Raw genomic sequence first — 15,673 nt, 5'->3', positions numbered from 1 at the left:
TAGGCGCCGGCCATTGCGTCAGCAGCCGCTATATCGTGTACGACGTCCGTACCTCTGTGGCGCATAGCGTCCAGACGCTGTTGCCGACGTCAACCGGAAACCGTACACTATATATATTAATAAGCTTAGAAAATGTAAAATTGAAAAATACTTAGTTCGTTGAGTCATAATCCCAGTGAACTCACAATGGTCTTAAGCGCCATATAGACGCTTTTGGCGCACGTATGTCAACGCGGAATCGGCAAAATCCGATAGGAAAAAGCTTTATGTCTGCGCAATAAGAGCGAAAAAGTCGTCATTCGGCTCGGCTCGCATCGGCCGGCACCTGCTTTTTCGCTCCTATTGCGCGGACATAAAGCTTTTTCGGCTTTTGCTCAATGCGCGTCGATATATCTGGGGAGACCCTAAATCCTTTATGCCAATTTACGCATTTTGAAAATTTTCCTAAAACTCGATCGACAATCGAAAAAGATCTATTTTATCATAGAATCTGGTCACAAAATTTCACGAGAATCGGTAAAGATTTGCGCCCTGTAGAGGAAAACACCTGGACATAGGAAAGCAAAATGCCCGAGTTAAAACGGAGACCTTCGCTGACGCTTCGTCATAATAAGAATGGCGGATTAATTGCGAGCCCTGAAAAGCTTAAAGTCGCGCCTTCCAGAAAAACCGAAGCATTCCAGCATTTCCAGCAAGTCGCGCCTCCGCTTTAATCTGAGCGAACGCCAAAGGTCGAGTAGCAGGAGAGCCGAGATCACATTGGTTCCAAGCTCCAAACCAATTCCAAACTCTCCCCTCCTCCAGCTCGGTCTTCGGCCTTTGGTGTCACGTGTCACTTTAACTTGGTCATTGTTCCAATCCCAACATTGATTTTTTCCCACATCGACCTTTGGCTTTGCACGGAAGAGCGCCGCAATTAGACGATCCGGTACTTTAGCAATATGCAGAGCTCGTCTACTTGGACATAGGTTTTTGTCCCGGCTCAGCTCCACTGAAGCTCGCCCTTTAAGTCTCTTGGGCCCGCAGAAAACTTTAATCATATTCGTAGCCTCCCTTAGACATGACCAGTGCTTTGAGCTCTGTTCTTCTGCAGTTCGGCCTTCAGCCTCACAGGGCAGCACACCGCAATCGGACGCTCCAGGCCTCCACCCTTATGCAGAGCTCGGCCGTCGGCCTCGCTCACAGTTGGCTATAGGTTCGATACCAAGCTCTGCAGAAAGGCAATAAGAGAAAATTATGCTTTTGTGTTTACTTCATGGGTGCTTCAAGGGTCATGGGGGGCGGCAGGGACCCAATGGCCCGGGGCGCCAAATTTTTAAATACGCCTCTGTTTGTAATCTTAAACCTGTTTAATTTAAACTATTATAATGTTTTTTATAATGAGAAGAAAAGATTCCTATGGACGCCGGCTACTATCTTAATAATTTATACGTATGTTTTCAGGTAAAGAACTGTACTTGTTTGATGAAGTGAGTTTGGTCCGCGGCTACCCCAAACCTCTAATGGATCTCGGTCTGCCCGAGAGTTTAGAGAAACTAGATGCCGCGATGGTTTGGGGCCACAACGGCAAGACATACTTCTACAGCGGCACCATGTATTGGAAGTAAGTACAACATATTAGAAGCCCTTTCATGAAATGAATATTAGGTTTATTATGATAGATAAGTAGCTATTATAACGTAAGGTATCTGCAATAGGAACTAAAGTGGATGTAACTATTTTAGGTACGACGAAAATGACGGGCGCGTGGAGCCAGACTACCCGCGGGACATGTCAATGTGGAAGGGCGTCGGCTACAACATAGACAGCGTCTTTCAGTGGAGAGACGGTAACTACTTTATAATTTAAGCACCTACCATGTTTAGTATTAGTAGCAAAATTATAAAAAATGATTAGCCGCGAGCGGAATTTGAATCGGCAACCTAATGCCATATGGGAATCGGAGTAGCCGTTTCTGAGCAAAACCGATGATATGTGCCAAAAAGACACTTCCCAAATGGCAAAAACACACGTTCTCCGATTAGTAGATAAGTATATTAGTTAATGCATATTTTTGTCAACAGGGAAGACCTACTTCTTCAAAGGCAAGGGTTTCTGGAAGTTCAACGACCTGCAGATGCGAGTAGAGCACGAGCGTCAGTACGCGTCGGCGTCCTTCTGGATGGGCTGCCCCGAGGAGCGCGTGGGGCGCCGCGCGCCGTTCCGCGCGCCGCCGGCGCCCGAGTCCACGCTGCGCTCTCCCGCGCCCAACCCCGCTGTCGGCGCCGCCCCGCGCGCCGAGCTTCTGCTCCCTCTCACACCTTTACTCTCTACTATTCTTCTACTCTATGCCAAACATATACCCTTCGCATACTGAATTTACGGTTACGATATTTGATTAGATAAATAGAATACGTGTTCGGTATGGGCAAACTCTCGGCCCTGGTTTCGTATAAACAGGAAATTGTTTCTTTCGTATATTGGTACCCGGGAGCATGCTCTATTAGTAGGGGTGTGATTGGGTTTTAATATATCGACAACAACATATCGGAGCGATGTCGGAACTGAGTCTTAGAATTAAGAATTATTACTGCGCAAAATTATGCACTGCCCGTTTTAGTATTATGACTATGACTTTTTACGATAATTACTATACCTATTAGTATAATTCTAGTACCTATTGATGCAATTTATGATTTCTTAGTAATGTTGTATGTACATTTTGATCTCAGTAACGATCGAGTTCGGTTTGATGACATGTAAGGTATATAACACCATTCGTTTAGCTTCTGTACAGTTTGTGTTGTCCTTCGATGTGAACATATATTATTTTTATGTAATTATCCATCTACATATTATACCTATTAATAAGTGTATTGTTTTCACCTTTATCTAAATAGGTACCTAATATTTGTCTATCTACCTACTCAAATGATATCTACAGAACTGCCTTAATTAGATGTAATGCGATTTTAGGTGTATATTGTATAAAGTATTTATTATCTACTCCTCACTAATACTTTACTCTCTTAACAATTGTTCGTAATTATGTAATATATTATTGATTAAATATCTTATGCTGGTTAAAAGAGGTACACATATTCTGTAATCTGTAAAATACATTCTCTAGAGTTATGTACCAATATTCATTAACATAGGTGATAATGATAATGTAGCAGTTAAAATTATATACTGAAGTGGTGTGTGGACGATTATGGCCTTATGGAACTGTGAAAATATAAACATAAATGGTATTACGGAATGATAAAAAATATTATGGAACAGGGGGGGGACCTATTCTACTCGTCAAAGTAATAGATCGCGTGACGTGGTCACACAAAATTTACATAAGATGGCCATGTCACGATCTGTCATTTTGACCAGTTAAATAAACCCCAGCTGAGTTGCCAATCTGGGAATGCGTTTGGAACTTTGTGGAATGATTATGGTGCTTATTATAGTTAGATTTTGTACAGAATAAATTATCTTCAGATACTTTGATAAGTGTGTCATTGTGGTGTCATATTAAACTTAGTATTAATACAATGAAAATAATAATAATAATATTTTTCCACAATGTTTGCATTTAAATTAATATTATATATTGTGCAATCAACAGTTGCAAAATATAAAATATAAACACTATTTCCTACATAGATATTACTTTAAATCCATTTGTGAAGACTTGTGTTTATCACCTAACAATTCCTTTTTGTTCTTTAATATAGGCAGAAGAAAAGTGTTTTAATACCTATTTTGGTCACAAGTAATTTAATAATAACTGTGATATTTACTTAAAATGCCACAAATGATTGGCGATAAAATAAATCAAACTTTTATAATCTTCTATTAAATAACCTATATTATTATAGTACATAATTTTATATCTTTATGTAAGTCATTTTAGTTAATATAAGTAATACAATATTGTATTAAAAATAAAGATTTTTTTATGGATGTATTTTGGTTAAATTATTTCATTACCCCATTGCCTATTGACATTAACAAACCCTATAATATTACCAGTAGTTATATATCAGTAGATATACTTCTAAAGTACATCTACACCTTGGCCTTATTACAAAAAAAACTAACAATAATTAACTAAATATTAGGTTGTGTACAGCCCCATTCTGTTTTTCGACAAAAGGGACAGCATTTAAGGATTTACGATTATTATCACTAAGAATACTTTGCTATACCTACAACAAAGAAGCATCTTATATTTTATACAATATGGATCATAGCCTGTTATACTCTACCTACTTATAACATGGCTATGAGTTGAACTAGTTCCTGCTAAAATATTCATGGCCAATCGAAATGTTTAAAGTTGTCAAGAGCCCCGTTTACTTAGTTTATGAGTATCAGCTTTTCCAAATAAAATACTGCTTGCAAAAACCCCTTTACCAAAATAATCTACTTGTCTATGCCTATATGGTTGTAGCAATGTTATGACCTACTGTTTACCTCACCTCACCTTTTCAACCATCTACCTCACTTCTCGCTGCCAGTCTTTGTAATGTTATAACAAAAATAGGCTTTGTGACAGACAAGATCATACTAACATAGGAAAACAGAAGTTATATCTAGTGTTGCTGAAAGTTAACAATAATTAAACCTAACTTCTGGTCATGTTATTTTCTTTTTAATAACAAACAAGAAACAAACTGTCATTTACAAAGTGCGTGATAATTATACATTTCATTTTTAAGTTAGACCTACAGTTTCCTTAATTAAATATAAAGGTGCATAATTTTATAGACTGGGTTTTTTTATTTATTTTGCTACAGGACATCTGAGTTTAGTATTTACATAATTATTAAACTAAACTATGATACATATTGCCCAAAATTAGTCCAACATAGCTTTAGGCTGTACCAAAATTATGAACATTGTTTCAACAATATTTTTAATTAGAGTGCAGGAAAGACAAAGTAGAGCCTAAATTAGTTTATGACCCAGACAAACTGAAGATAATTATATCTTAATAAAAACAATCATAAGTAAAGTAAGTAGTAGTATTGCATAAGCAAGGGAGCTTACCCTTCAGGTATGAGCAAAACTGACTTAATATTTTCTGAGGAATCCCCAGAAAAGGCTATTTAAATGAGAAGTCACAGAGATTTTTAATAAACTAATTAATTTATTATGAACATGGCGAATATCTTACTTTATAATCAGTCTTTGAAGTTATTGCGCTTTTTCTTTGATTTGTGCAGTCTCATCCTTAAAACCCAATTTCGACCAGTCTTCTTTTGCCATTAATCCGTTGTCCATTCTGCACGCAAGATAATCTTTCGCCTCGTCACGACATAGGGTGTTGTTGCTGTTGTTGTTATACAAGCACTTCATGTACTTCACCATAGTTTTCTTGCAGGCTCCTTCGTGATCCAGAGGAAAACTTCCCTTATCTGGTGGCGTTGGTATAAACTGTTTTTGACCAAATGTCATAGCAGTCGACATGGTGTTCTAAAAATTAATTCATGCAGGAAGCCAGATGAATACAATTCTCAAACGATCAAATAATGAGCGATAATAAGTGATAACAAACGAACTAATAATACTAATATTATATTGTACTGCACAGCTGATCGATGACTGACACTACTGACAGCGACAGAATCATGACAGAATGAACTTTTTTTACGGTCAAGCTACTCGAGCTATGCTTTATAACGCTAACTGTTCGAGTTCTGCAACCTATGTCTTCGCAAAGCTACATTCAGATACAAAAAAAATACAGGAAAAAGTCTCACGGCCTTTAAAAATCAGGGAAAACCAGACAATAGCAAAATCAACAAAATAGGTATGTTAAAAGGATAACATATATATTATTACATCCAATTCATTACTCATTCTTAAAACAAGCTAATGTTCAAGAAAAAAGCATGAAACAAGTAACTGAACGCATCGTCTGCATGACATGATTTTGACACTTGTCTTTTGAAATGTTGACACTATTGACAGAGGATTAGTACGAACAAAAACACAATGCACGTGCTGAAATTAACTAAATAAAATATCACAAATTGGCATCAGAAGATATTTTAAAATGTCTCGATTAATTGTGAAAAACTTGCCAAATAAGGTCTGTACTTTATTTATATATATCTTGCATTTTACAATCAAAACAACCTACTTATTACGTCGATTCTTTTATAGGTAACAGTCGATTCATTAAAAGAACTTTTTGGACAAAAAGGCGAAGTAACAGATGTACAACTGAAGTACACTAAGGATGGCAAGTTCAGGAACTTCGGGTTCGTGGGATACCGATCAGAGGAGCAGGCGTCCGCCGCAAGAGAACATTTTGATGGAACATGCGTGCGTTCTATGAAGATTCAAGTTGAAATCTGTGCTAACCTAGGTGATGAAAAGAAACCCAGAGCATGGAGCAAGTACGCCCCGGGCAGCACAGCCTATCAAAAACTGCACAAAAATGATATTCCTGATGAAAAGAAAGAAAAGAAGAAACTCAACAAGAAGGAGAGAAATAAAATAAAAATACTGGAGTTGCTTAAAAAGGTACAATATTAAAACTGAATTATCTGTTTATAAAATATTTTGGTAATAACTTTACAAAATGATGCTTCACACAAACCAAACCACAAATTTCTAAAGCAGAATGTGTTGCTTCTTCCTATATTTTACTTAATCTAATAAGTTATCAACAACTCAACTTTGGGAACAAATCAAATTATTTTATTAAATAACACTGCACTTAGCACTGGAGGGCTTCGTCACTTTTTCTTTAATATATGACATCTATTACAGTTTATAAGTTATCAACAAGTTTGCAAACAAATCAAATTATTTTATTAAATATTTTGATTTGTGTTTTTTTACTTCACTTTTTCTTTAATATATGTTATTGTCTATATATGTTAGTGTCGTTAGTATTACAGTTTTCAATTTATATATAGTAGTGTGACTACTTAAAAAACACAAATTAAAAATATTTAATAATACACCGGTTTGAATCCGACCTTCACCACTGGAGGGCTTCATCACTTTTTCTTTAATATATGACATCTATTACAGTTTGTAATAAGTTATTGTTTAACATATTATTTTAAAGTGAAACTTCTCTTCCTAAAATAGCCATTTTTTAATGTTTTGTAGCATAAAGATGACCCCTTATTCATGGAATTCATGGAAGCCCACATGAATGATAAAACTAGTTGGATCAAAGAAACCCTGGATGAGGCAGCAAAGAGTGATGAGCATGACAGTGGCTTGGAAGATGAGAGCGCTCCCAAAGCATCGGAGGAGAAAGCTTCTGAGGCACCCGAGCCCAAGAGTGACCAAAACAATGAAGATAAAGTAGCCAATAAGCAGATCAGTGATTTAGAGGTAACTTGTTGTAAATATGTGTAGCTATGTATAAATCAAATTGTTTGGTAAAATAATATAATTGTTTTATATTTCTTTAATGTGGGCAATATGACTGCTCTGCGGGTCTATGATATGTTATAAATATAAATTATGCAATTTATAGTCCAAATTTTGTATTTTAGTACATGAAACTGCTGATGAAAAGGGTAGATGGTTATACTACTGAAAAAGCTCCTGAGAAGCCTACTTCAGTTGAAGAAGATAAGCCAAAGAAAGTGAGAAATAGGCCTCTCTTCCACATTAAAGTAAGTACCTGTACCTACAATTTTAAATACCACTTAGAAGACTGTTTTAGATAAACAAATATCTTTAAATCCTATAACACTCTGCCACAGCACTCCACTTATTTCATTCTTGTTTGGCAATCAATAATCGCTGAAACTAAAAGGCTAAATAAATTGCAAAACGTGTTTGTGACCTTTATTATTATTCTGATTTCTGACAGATTACAGGTTTACCATTCACATGTAAGAAGAAGGACATCAAAGAGTTCTTTAGACCTCTGGTACCCTATTCCATCAGACTGCCTGGGCTTAAACAAAAGAAATTGTCCGGGTTTTGCTTTGTTGGATTTAGGACTGAGAAAGAGTTCAAAAAGGCACTTGCTAAAGACAAATTGTTTTTAGGTATGTATACTGGTGTGCAATGGCGTAGCTAGGCGTGGGTGAATGGGGCCTTCGCCCACGGCCTCGCACTTAGGGGAGCATCGCAAAGCCAGCATTTTTATTACCTTGCCGATGTGGTTTTTGCTACGCCACTGCTGGTGTGAAGCCTTGTTACCATTTAAAACACTCTAATATGAACCAAAGAGTTATTGAATAAATAATCCCGATTAACGGCCAAACTAGATGGCGCTATGTCGTCGCTATACTTACTCAACCTCATATCTGCAACAAGCATTTGATGGAAATGTCGCTTTTCTTTCATTTGGAATACGGGTGTTTTTGTCATCAAACGAGTGTTGCAGATACGAGGTTGAGTAAGTATAGCGGCGATATGATGCCATATGTTTTGTGTTAACTGGAGTGTTAAACATCAACTTTTGACAACTAGAGTTGCTACATAATGTATACAGTGACTTGAATGACTTCTTTAGCTGACAAATTCGACACTAGCCTAAAACTTTACGACATTAAGTTCTTTTTAATTCTTTAATTGCACATATTAAAAATATGTAGGTAGTCCCTTTTGGCGACATGTTTCGGATTCTTTGGGAATCCTTCCTCAGGCACGAGTGTTTGCGGCGGTTGTACGTCGTGCACCAAAATCGCCAAAAGCGACTAAAAATAATAGTGAGTGAAACCGTACTGATCTAAATATTTTGAAATATGTCTCACGATAGTTTAATTTCGAATATGTAGGTACTTTGTAACTTTCGAAGCTTTAAAAAAAACTATTTAGATTACACTTTTATATGTACATATGTATATCTTATTCAGGAAATAATCGCGTTCATGTCAGTAAATATGAAGACAAGGCCAAGAAAGCGGCAGAAGAAGAAGAGAATGATGTAAAACGAAAAAAACAAGAGGTAACTGATGTTGATCAATATCTCATCCGTGAACATAACTATCAATAAAGTAATCCTGCCTGTTCGCATGCCTGATCATTGGAATACAGATTATACAGATGGACTCATTAGAAATCGTATTTATTGTTATCCAGCAAAGTGGTACTATTTATCTGAAAACATGATATTAGTTGCAAAATTGACGTGTTATTTTTTTCATTGTTTAGACCCAAGGTAATGAAGAATCTATTGGGGAAAGCGGCAGTATATTTATACGGAACCTTCCATATATCGTGTCTGAAGAAGAAATTACGAGTCTTTTTGAAGAGTTTGGTAAGGATTAAAATTACAATTACTGGTGCAATTTATTTATTTAACAGTAGATTTATAAAGCATTACAGCTAGGTCAGGCGCCGTGCGCTGTACAAATGCAATAGATCAGTACCAGCGCGAGCTACACGCTACGAACGTATGATGGCTCGCAGGCGCAGGCAATGAATGTGTTAAATATTTAATTGAACTATATTATTGTATGCTTTAAACTTTAATCATTCTAAGTAAGTTAAACACCGCCTACTTTAAAAAAAACCGGGCAAGTGCGAGTCGGACTCGCGTTCCAAGGGTTACACAATTTTAACAATGTATTTTTTAGGGTTCCGTACCTCAAAAGGAAAAAAACGGAATCCTTATATTATCACTCGTGCGTCTGTCTGTCTGTCCGTCTGTCACAGCCTATTTTCTCTGAAACTACTAGACCAATTAAGTTGAAATTTGGTATACATATGTAAGTTTATGACCCAAAGACGGACATGTAACGTAAACAAATGAATTTTAAACATGGGGGCTACTTTGGGGGTTTAATTGAGCAAATTAAAAAATAAAGTTTTTCAAACTATATTGTCTTACATATCAAATGAAAGAGCTCATTGTGAGAATCTCAAATATATTTATTGTCTTTTAAATACCCGTAGGGGTCGGATCAAAATCTAAGTAATTAAGTCCGACTCACACTTGACTGCACATTTCTAAGAGGGAATAGGTTTTGCTGTCATCTAAAGGTAAAGAACTATTTTGTGTATTATTATTTTTTCAAGATTTAGACCCCAGTTGATTCGGAGATAAAAGAGCTATTTTCTTCTAAACTATTTATTTTTAAATAACAAAAAAAATATTTGAAGTTCTCACAATGAGCTCTTTCATTTGATATGTCACACGATATAGTTTAAAAAACTTTATTTTTTAAGTTTTTCATTTAGCCCAAAAGTGGCCCCCATGTTGAAAATTCGTTTGTTTACGTTACATGTCCGTCTTTGGGTCACAAACTTACATATGTGTACCATATGTATTGGTCCAGTAGTTTTGGAGAAAATAGGCTGTGACAGACGGACAGACAGACGCACGATTGATCCTATAAGGGTTCCGTTTTTTTTTCCTTTTGAGGTACGGAACCGTAAAAAAACTATTTCAGTTTAATCCTTGAGAAATTTCTAATGTTATAATCATATTCCTTCATGTGTAGGTCCCCTAGCAGAGACCAACCTGCCCATAGACGCGGTAACGCGGCAACCGAAAGGCTTCGCCACGGTCACGTTCATGATGCCCGAGCACGCAGTTGCCGCGTACACAGCGCTAGATGGCACCGCTTTCTGCGGCCGCATGCTGCATTTGCTGCCCGCGAAGACAGAGAAGACCGAGGACAGCGATGACGGTTAGTTAGAAAAGAAAACTTTCCTTTTATAAAACGCGAACCAGAAATTAGGCTCCGTTGTCCCCATCTATCGGAAACAGGAGAGAAAACTTTTGTGTAATTGTGTATGACCCTTATTAACGAATTACTTTATGACGCCGACGACTAATAAACGCTGCATCTAGAATGTGGCAGTTCTACTTAAAAATATCTTACAACGCGCACGCGCGCGCACAACACGTTCATCTGGTCAGAAATGTGTTCTCTTACTTTTTAATTTTTATGTTATCGGCATTTTCACGCCATTTGGGGTAGAATGCGTCCAAGTGGGAGGCCTACCAAAGAAGGCTAATAAAAAAAATTAAGCTAGAAAACAACTATACACGTGCTTTTTTAACGCCTTAACAATAAAGTCATGTTCAGACATTTCCTATATTTATTCCGATATATATATATATATATATATACCTATATATAATAGCGGCTATTATTATGACAATAAGAATATTTGACTAAATTATATTTAAATTTTTAGAGGGACTCACATTCAAAGAGAAAAAGGCAAAGAAGTTGCGGAAGGAAGCGAAATCCTCCCACAACTGGAACTCTCTGTTCTTGGGCGCCAACGCCGTCGCGGACGTCGTGGCGGCTAACTACAACACCACCAAGGAACAACTCCTCAGTGACGATAATAAAAGTAAGTTCACGTTTTAGCTAACTAAACCTAGAGTTCCTACCTGATGGAGGGCGCCTTACGAGAAAGACTTATACATATTACAATTATTACAAACTTAAAAATATTTGTCTGCGTGTGAGGATAAGCGAAAAATGGGTGGGAACGTGTGATCTAGATGATTCCATGGGTAGGTATAAAATTAATACAAGTTTATGTACTGACACACTTTGAAAGAAGTGGGATTAATTTATGTCGATTTTCTTTCTTTGATTTTACCAACTACAAATTTTGTATTTTTAATTTTAACACTATTGTTATTTTAGCTACAAGTGCCGCTGTAAGACTGGCGCTTGGCGAGACGCAATTAGTCTCTGAAACTAGACATTTCTTGGAAAACAATGGAGTATATTTAGACGCCTTCAATACAGTAAGTATACTTTTTATTACCGTGGTGTGAAATAAACGTGAGGGCTGTCTAATAGTTATTAGCGGTCACTCTAGCTTATGACGCTTCCATGTACATCTATCAGTATCACAATGCGTTTTATGAACCCTTAAAAACTAATTATTTCTTACTTTATTATGTGCTTGTTTTTTTTTATCAATGACATAAAAATTAAAGTGAAGTCTTAATAGTCTTATACAATATACTTGAAAATAATCATAATCATATTTCGCTTTTGTAGGTATCTAAAAAGAGATCGAAAACATGCATACTTGTCAAGAATTTACCAGCAAACACCGATAACGAAGAACTCAAAGCATTGTTTGCAAAACATGGCCACATCGCCAGATTCCTCATGCCCAAACACGGTATATCCGCTCTAGCCGACTTCATCGAACCGTTCGAAGCCAAAAAGGCCTTTACTAAATTAGCTTACTCACAGTTCAAAAACGCGCCATTGTATTTGGAGTGGGCGCCCGAGAATGTGTTTATTAAAACGGCAGAGAAATCAGAAGCGGAACATAAGCAGCCTATTGTCGAAGATCAACCGAAAACAAATGAAAAGAGGAAACGTGAGAAGACGAAAACGGATCAGATTGAAGTAATGAATACAGAAGAGGTAGAATCTAAACCTGAAACAGTGGAGGAAAAAGATGAGATGGGAGATCCCGAAAACGATACCGTGCTATTTGTTAAGAACCTCAATTTCAAAACAACTGAGGATATCTTAAAACAGGTACTATTACTATTTAAACTGTATTATTTGTAAAGTAAAATCTTGTGCGGTATTTGTTTTTTTTTATTGGTATTAACATAATGATAAATTAATTAATAATTTATTTTCACAGCATTTCCAAGGTTGCGGAAAGTTACACAGTGTAACGATAGCAAAAAAGAAGGATCCTAAAAATCCTGGTCAATTATTGTCTATGGGTTACGGATTCGTACAGTTTTACAAGAAAGCCCATGCCAATGAAGCTTTGAAAGAGCTGCAGAGTTCCACTTTAGACGGCAAAGCCTTGGAATTAAAGAGATCGGAGCGAGGGAACACGTTAGTATGAATATTTATGTCGTTTTCAAGTAAAAAGGTACTACATTGTCGCTTACCATAAGGGTGAAATTTGTTTGCATCTCTATACGAATAACCTGTCAGAGCGTCCTTGTGGTAAGCGAAAATGTGGTACCTTTTACTTGAGAACGACACATTTTATTAGGTACCTACTGAACAGCAATGGTCCAGTCTGACCTAGTGGAATGCGACGACATAACCAAAGAAAGTATTTCTTACTAGTTAAGTAGTCTATTACTTTTGCCTTGAAGATAACGAGATCGTTTTTATCAGGAAATATTAAGAGATGTCGACGGGATATGCTATTCCGTATCAGTCATTTATAGCAGCTATAGACAATGTAAGAATAAAGTCACACCTCACGGTACACTTCTTCTTAATATAAAAGAGTGGATTTGTTGACATAGGTATTACATGTAGGTAACTAGGTACACAACCTACATAATGCAGTACTATTTCTACATCCGCGTAATTCATATCTACATTTTTTCTGCCTTTACAATATCTTGTTCTCATAACAAGCGTAAATAATTGACTACCAGTATTAAGATTAGATACGATTTATTTTTTTGTTTCAGAACTGAAGTGAAGACAAATAAAAAGGACACGAAACATACTGCTCAAAATGGCACCAAGATACTTGTTCGTAATGTTCCATTCCAAGCCAACAGAAATGAGTTACAGGAAATATTCAGGTAATTAATTTCCAGATATTGGTTACGCATACAAGTACCTAACCATACCTAACTAAACAAAGTATAATTGTACTGTTATCTGAATTCTCGATTACTATCACAAGTATGTGGCAAATTACAGATAAGCCTGTTTTAACTGAGGTATTGTTGTTACAGGGCTTTTGGCGAAATAAAAACATTGAGGTTGCCGAAAAAACTGTCGCCTGGATCAGATCAACATCGAGGGTTTGCGTTCGTGGACTACCATGCAAAGGCTGATGCTAAGGTAGTATACTAACATTATTTACTATGAGCATAGAGTAACTTATACTAGAGCGGTACTGTCATAGTAAATTTTGTAACCCTAGTAAATTCACTGCCATCTGTCGACACACTTTAAAACTAAAATTGAAGATTTGTAAAAATACGATAAAATGTATTTAAATATAGATAAATGATTTTTTTTATTTCCATTAATTATTTTGATGATTTTGACCCATGTTCTTTCACTGATATGCGTTAAAATTGTTAAATAACAAACGAAACCGTCAACGCCATCTATACGACTGTACGAGTCTTCTCCGAGACCACGGGGACAACGCCGTCCTCGAAACGTCGGAGGTGGGTTTAATACTTATTTTACGCGATTAAGTCCCGTCGTTGTAAATAATAATACGACTGTAGGCCAAAACTAGTAGCGCCCTCTGAACGAGAATCAAATTTTCTTGATTTTCGAGGCACGTTTTTTCCCTTAGACTGTATCCATCTATTACGGAGTTATATCTATCTTTGCTATGAGCCTATTATGTCCCACTGCTGGGTAAAGGCCAGAATTGTTAATGGCAAACTATAATATACAGGCAGTTTTTTTTAATGACCTGCAATAATTGATTGATTGAATTTACGACGTGAATATATAGGTCAAATGAGCATCTTTTATTATAGGACCAACCTCGAAATCGCGATTCACATCGTAAATTATTGCAGGTCATAAAAAAACCGGTCAAGTGCGAGTCGGACTCGCGCACGAAGGGTCCATTACGCAAAAAACGGCAAAAAATCACGTTTGTTGTATGGGAGCACTTAAATATTTATATTATTCTGTTTTTAGTATTTGTTGTTATAGCGGCAACAGAAGTACATCATCTGTTAAATTTCAACTGTCTAGTTATCACGGTTCATGAGATACAGCCTGATGACAGACAGACAAACAGCGGAGTCTTTGTAATAGGGTCCCGTTTTTACCCTTTGGGTACGGAACCCTAAAAAAGCCCTCTATATTAATTGTGTCTGGTACCTAAGTATTGAAACTATGAAAGATGGGCAACTGACGACCTCAGAATACATCATAACAAAGCAAGGCTTCCCTGTCGAAAATATTTCATGTACAAGTGTTAGTAGTTTTACATTCTTAAGGGCCTCTTGCATCATCCCACTAATAACCCGGGGTTAAGCGGTTAAACCGTTAACTCAGTGTCAAATTGTACTGGTAACCATGGTAACTCCAGGTTTAACCGGTTCACCCCGGGTTACGGGTTAGTGGGATGGTGCAAGTGGCGAAACACGAAAGATCTATTCAAATTCATTACTATTTACTTTTTGCAAGGGTTAATCAAATTTGAACCTAAAGTATGAGAGCTAAGGTTGAAACTCTATTGTCATACACGTCTGAAACACTTAACCCTAGCCTGGCCCCCTAGTGCTCTATGTCCTTTTGTTTCAGGCTGCTTTTGAGGCCCTCTGCCACTCAACCCATCTTTACGGAAGGAGGTTAGTACTAGAGTGGGCCGACCAGACAGACGAGAATGAAGATGTAGACGCGTTAAGGAAAAGGACCGCACAGGCGTTCAACGCCAAGCCGGTGGGCGGCAAGAAATCAAGAAAAGGAGCCGTCGATGTAGAAACATTTGTTGATGGTGAATAATGTATAAATGTAAAGCACACATACCATCTAGCGTTTTTATGCTGACCCCATCCAATTTCCTTGTATGAATCAAGCGCCAGATACCTATATCCTATCAGCCGGGCTAGCACATGATTGGCGCGAGAGTATATCGCCGCGACATAGACTACCCGTCCCTCTTTAATTCATAGTTAGTAAAAGACGGGTAGTCTATCTCGCGGCGAGATACTGTCGCGCCAATCATGTGCTCTGCCTACAGTAGGTATGTATATGTACCTAAACACCAACATTGGTTAAGACAGTAATAACATAATTCTGACAATAACTAAATT

The 15,673-nt window shown here is 37.0% G+C and overlaps 3 protein-coding genes across 4 annotated transcripts in view; 2 read left to right on the top strand and 1 right to left on the bottom strand.

Moving 5' to 3' along the window:
* The window catches only part of LOC134746178 (matrix metalloproteinase-2), a 218,673-nt gene extending 214,737 nt beyond the window's left edge, over positions 1-3,936 (top strand). For both annotated transcript variants that reach the window (XM_063680494.1, XM_063680495.1), the window contains exons 10-12: positions 1,444-1,603; positions 1,725-1,828; positions 2,064-3,936. In XM_063680494.1, the coding sequence (XP_063536564.1) occupies positions 1,444-1,603; positions 1,725-1,828; positions 2,064-2,356 (557 nt within the window). In that variant the 3' untranslated portion in view covers positions 2,357-3,936. The remainder of the gene's footprint in view (positions 1-1,443; positions 1,604-1,724; positions 1,829-2,063) is intronic.
* Positions 3,937-5,103: 1,167 nt separating this feature from the next.
* Positions 5,104-5,546, bottom strand: LOC134745787 (cytochrome c oxidase assembly protein COX19). The gene has a single exon (XM_063679874.1). The coding sequence runs from the start codon at positions 5,443-5,445 to the stop codon at positions 5,173-5,175; it is 273 nt and encodes a 90-aa protein (XP_063535944.1). The 5' UTR covers positions 5,446-5,546; the 3' UTR covers positions 5,104-5,172.
* A 385-nt stretch (positions 5,547-5,931) lies between these two features.
* LOC134746177 (probable RNA-binding protein 19) lies at positions 5,932-15,385 on the top strand. Its single transcript, XM_063680493.1, has 15 exons — positions 5,932-6,070; positions 6,145-6,507; positions 7,105-7,335; positions 7,500-7,622; positions 7,823-8,003; positions 8,817-8,908; positions 9,115-9,220; positions 10,407-10,595; positions 11,110-11,271; positions 11,574-11,677; positions 11,937-12,431; positions 12,544-12,746; positions 13,343-13,459; positions 13,616-13,724; positions 15,162-15,385. Exons 1-15 carry the CDS (start codon positions 6,035-6,037, stop codon positions 15,360-15,362), a joined length of 2,712 nt encoding a protein of 903 aa, XP_063536563.1. The 5' UTR covers positions 5,932-6,034; the 3' UTR covers positions 15,363-15,385.
* Positions 15,386-15,673: the final 288 nt, after the last annotated feature.

The sequence above is a fragment of the Cydia strobilella genome, chromosome 12, assembly GCF_947568885.1.
Source record: "Cydia strobilella chromosome 12, ilCydStro3.1, whole genome shotgun sequence".
Classification (NCBI taxonomy): Eukaryota; Metazoa; Arthropoda; class Insecta; order Lepidoptera; family Tortricidae; genus Cydia; species Cydia strobilella.
This window is presented reverse-complemented; position numbering and strand designations above follow the sequence as displayed.

Bases quoted from the DNA above. Each gene is read 5' to 3' on its own strand.
- LOC134745787 (XM_063679874.1), bottom strand. From the start codon at position 5,445: ATGTCGACTGCTATGACATTTGGTCAAAAACAGTTTATACCAACGCCA.
- LOC134746177 (XM_063680493.1), top strand. From the start codon at position 6,035: ATGTCTCGATTAATTGTGAAAAACTTGCCAAATAAG. The intron at 8,004-8,816 runs GTATGTATACTG...TATCTTATTCAG, and splicing joins TAAAGACAAATTGTTTTTAG to GAAATAATCGCGTTCATGTC. The intron at 10,596-11,109 runs GTTAGTTAGAAA...TTAAATTTTTAG, and splicing joins GACCGAGGACAGCGATGACG to AGGGACTCACATTCAAAGAG.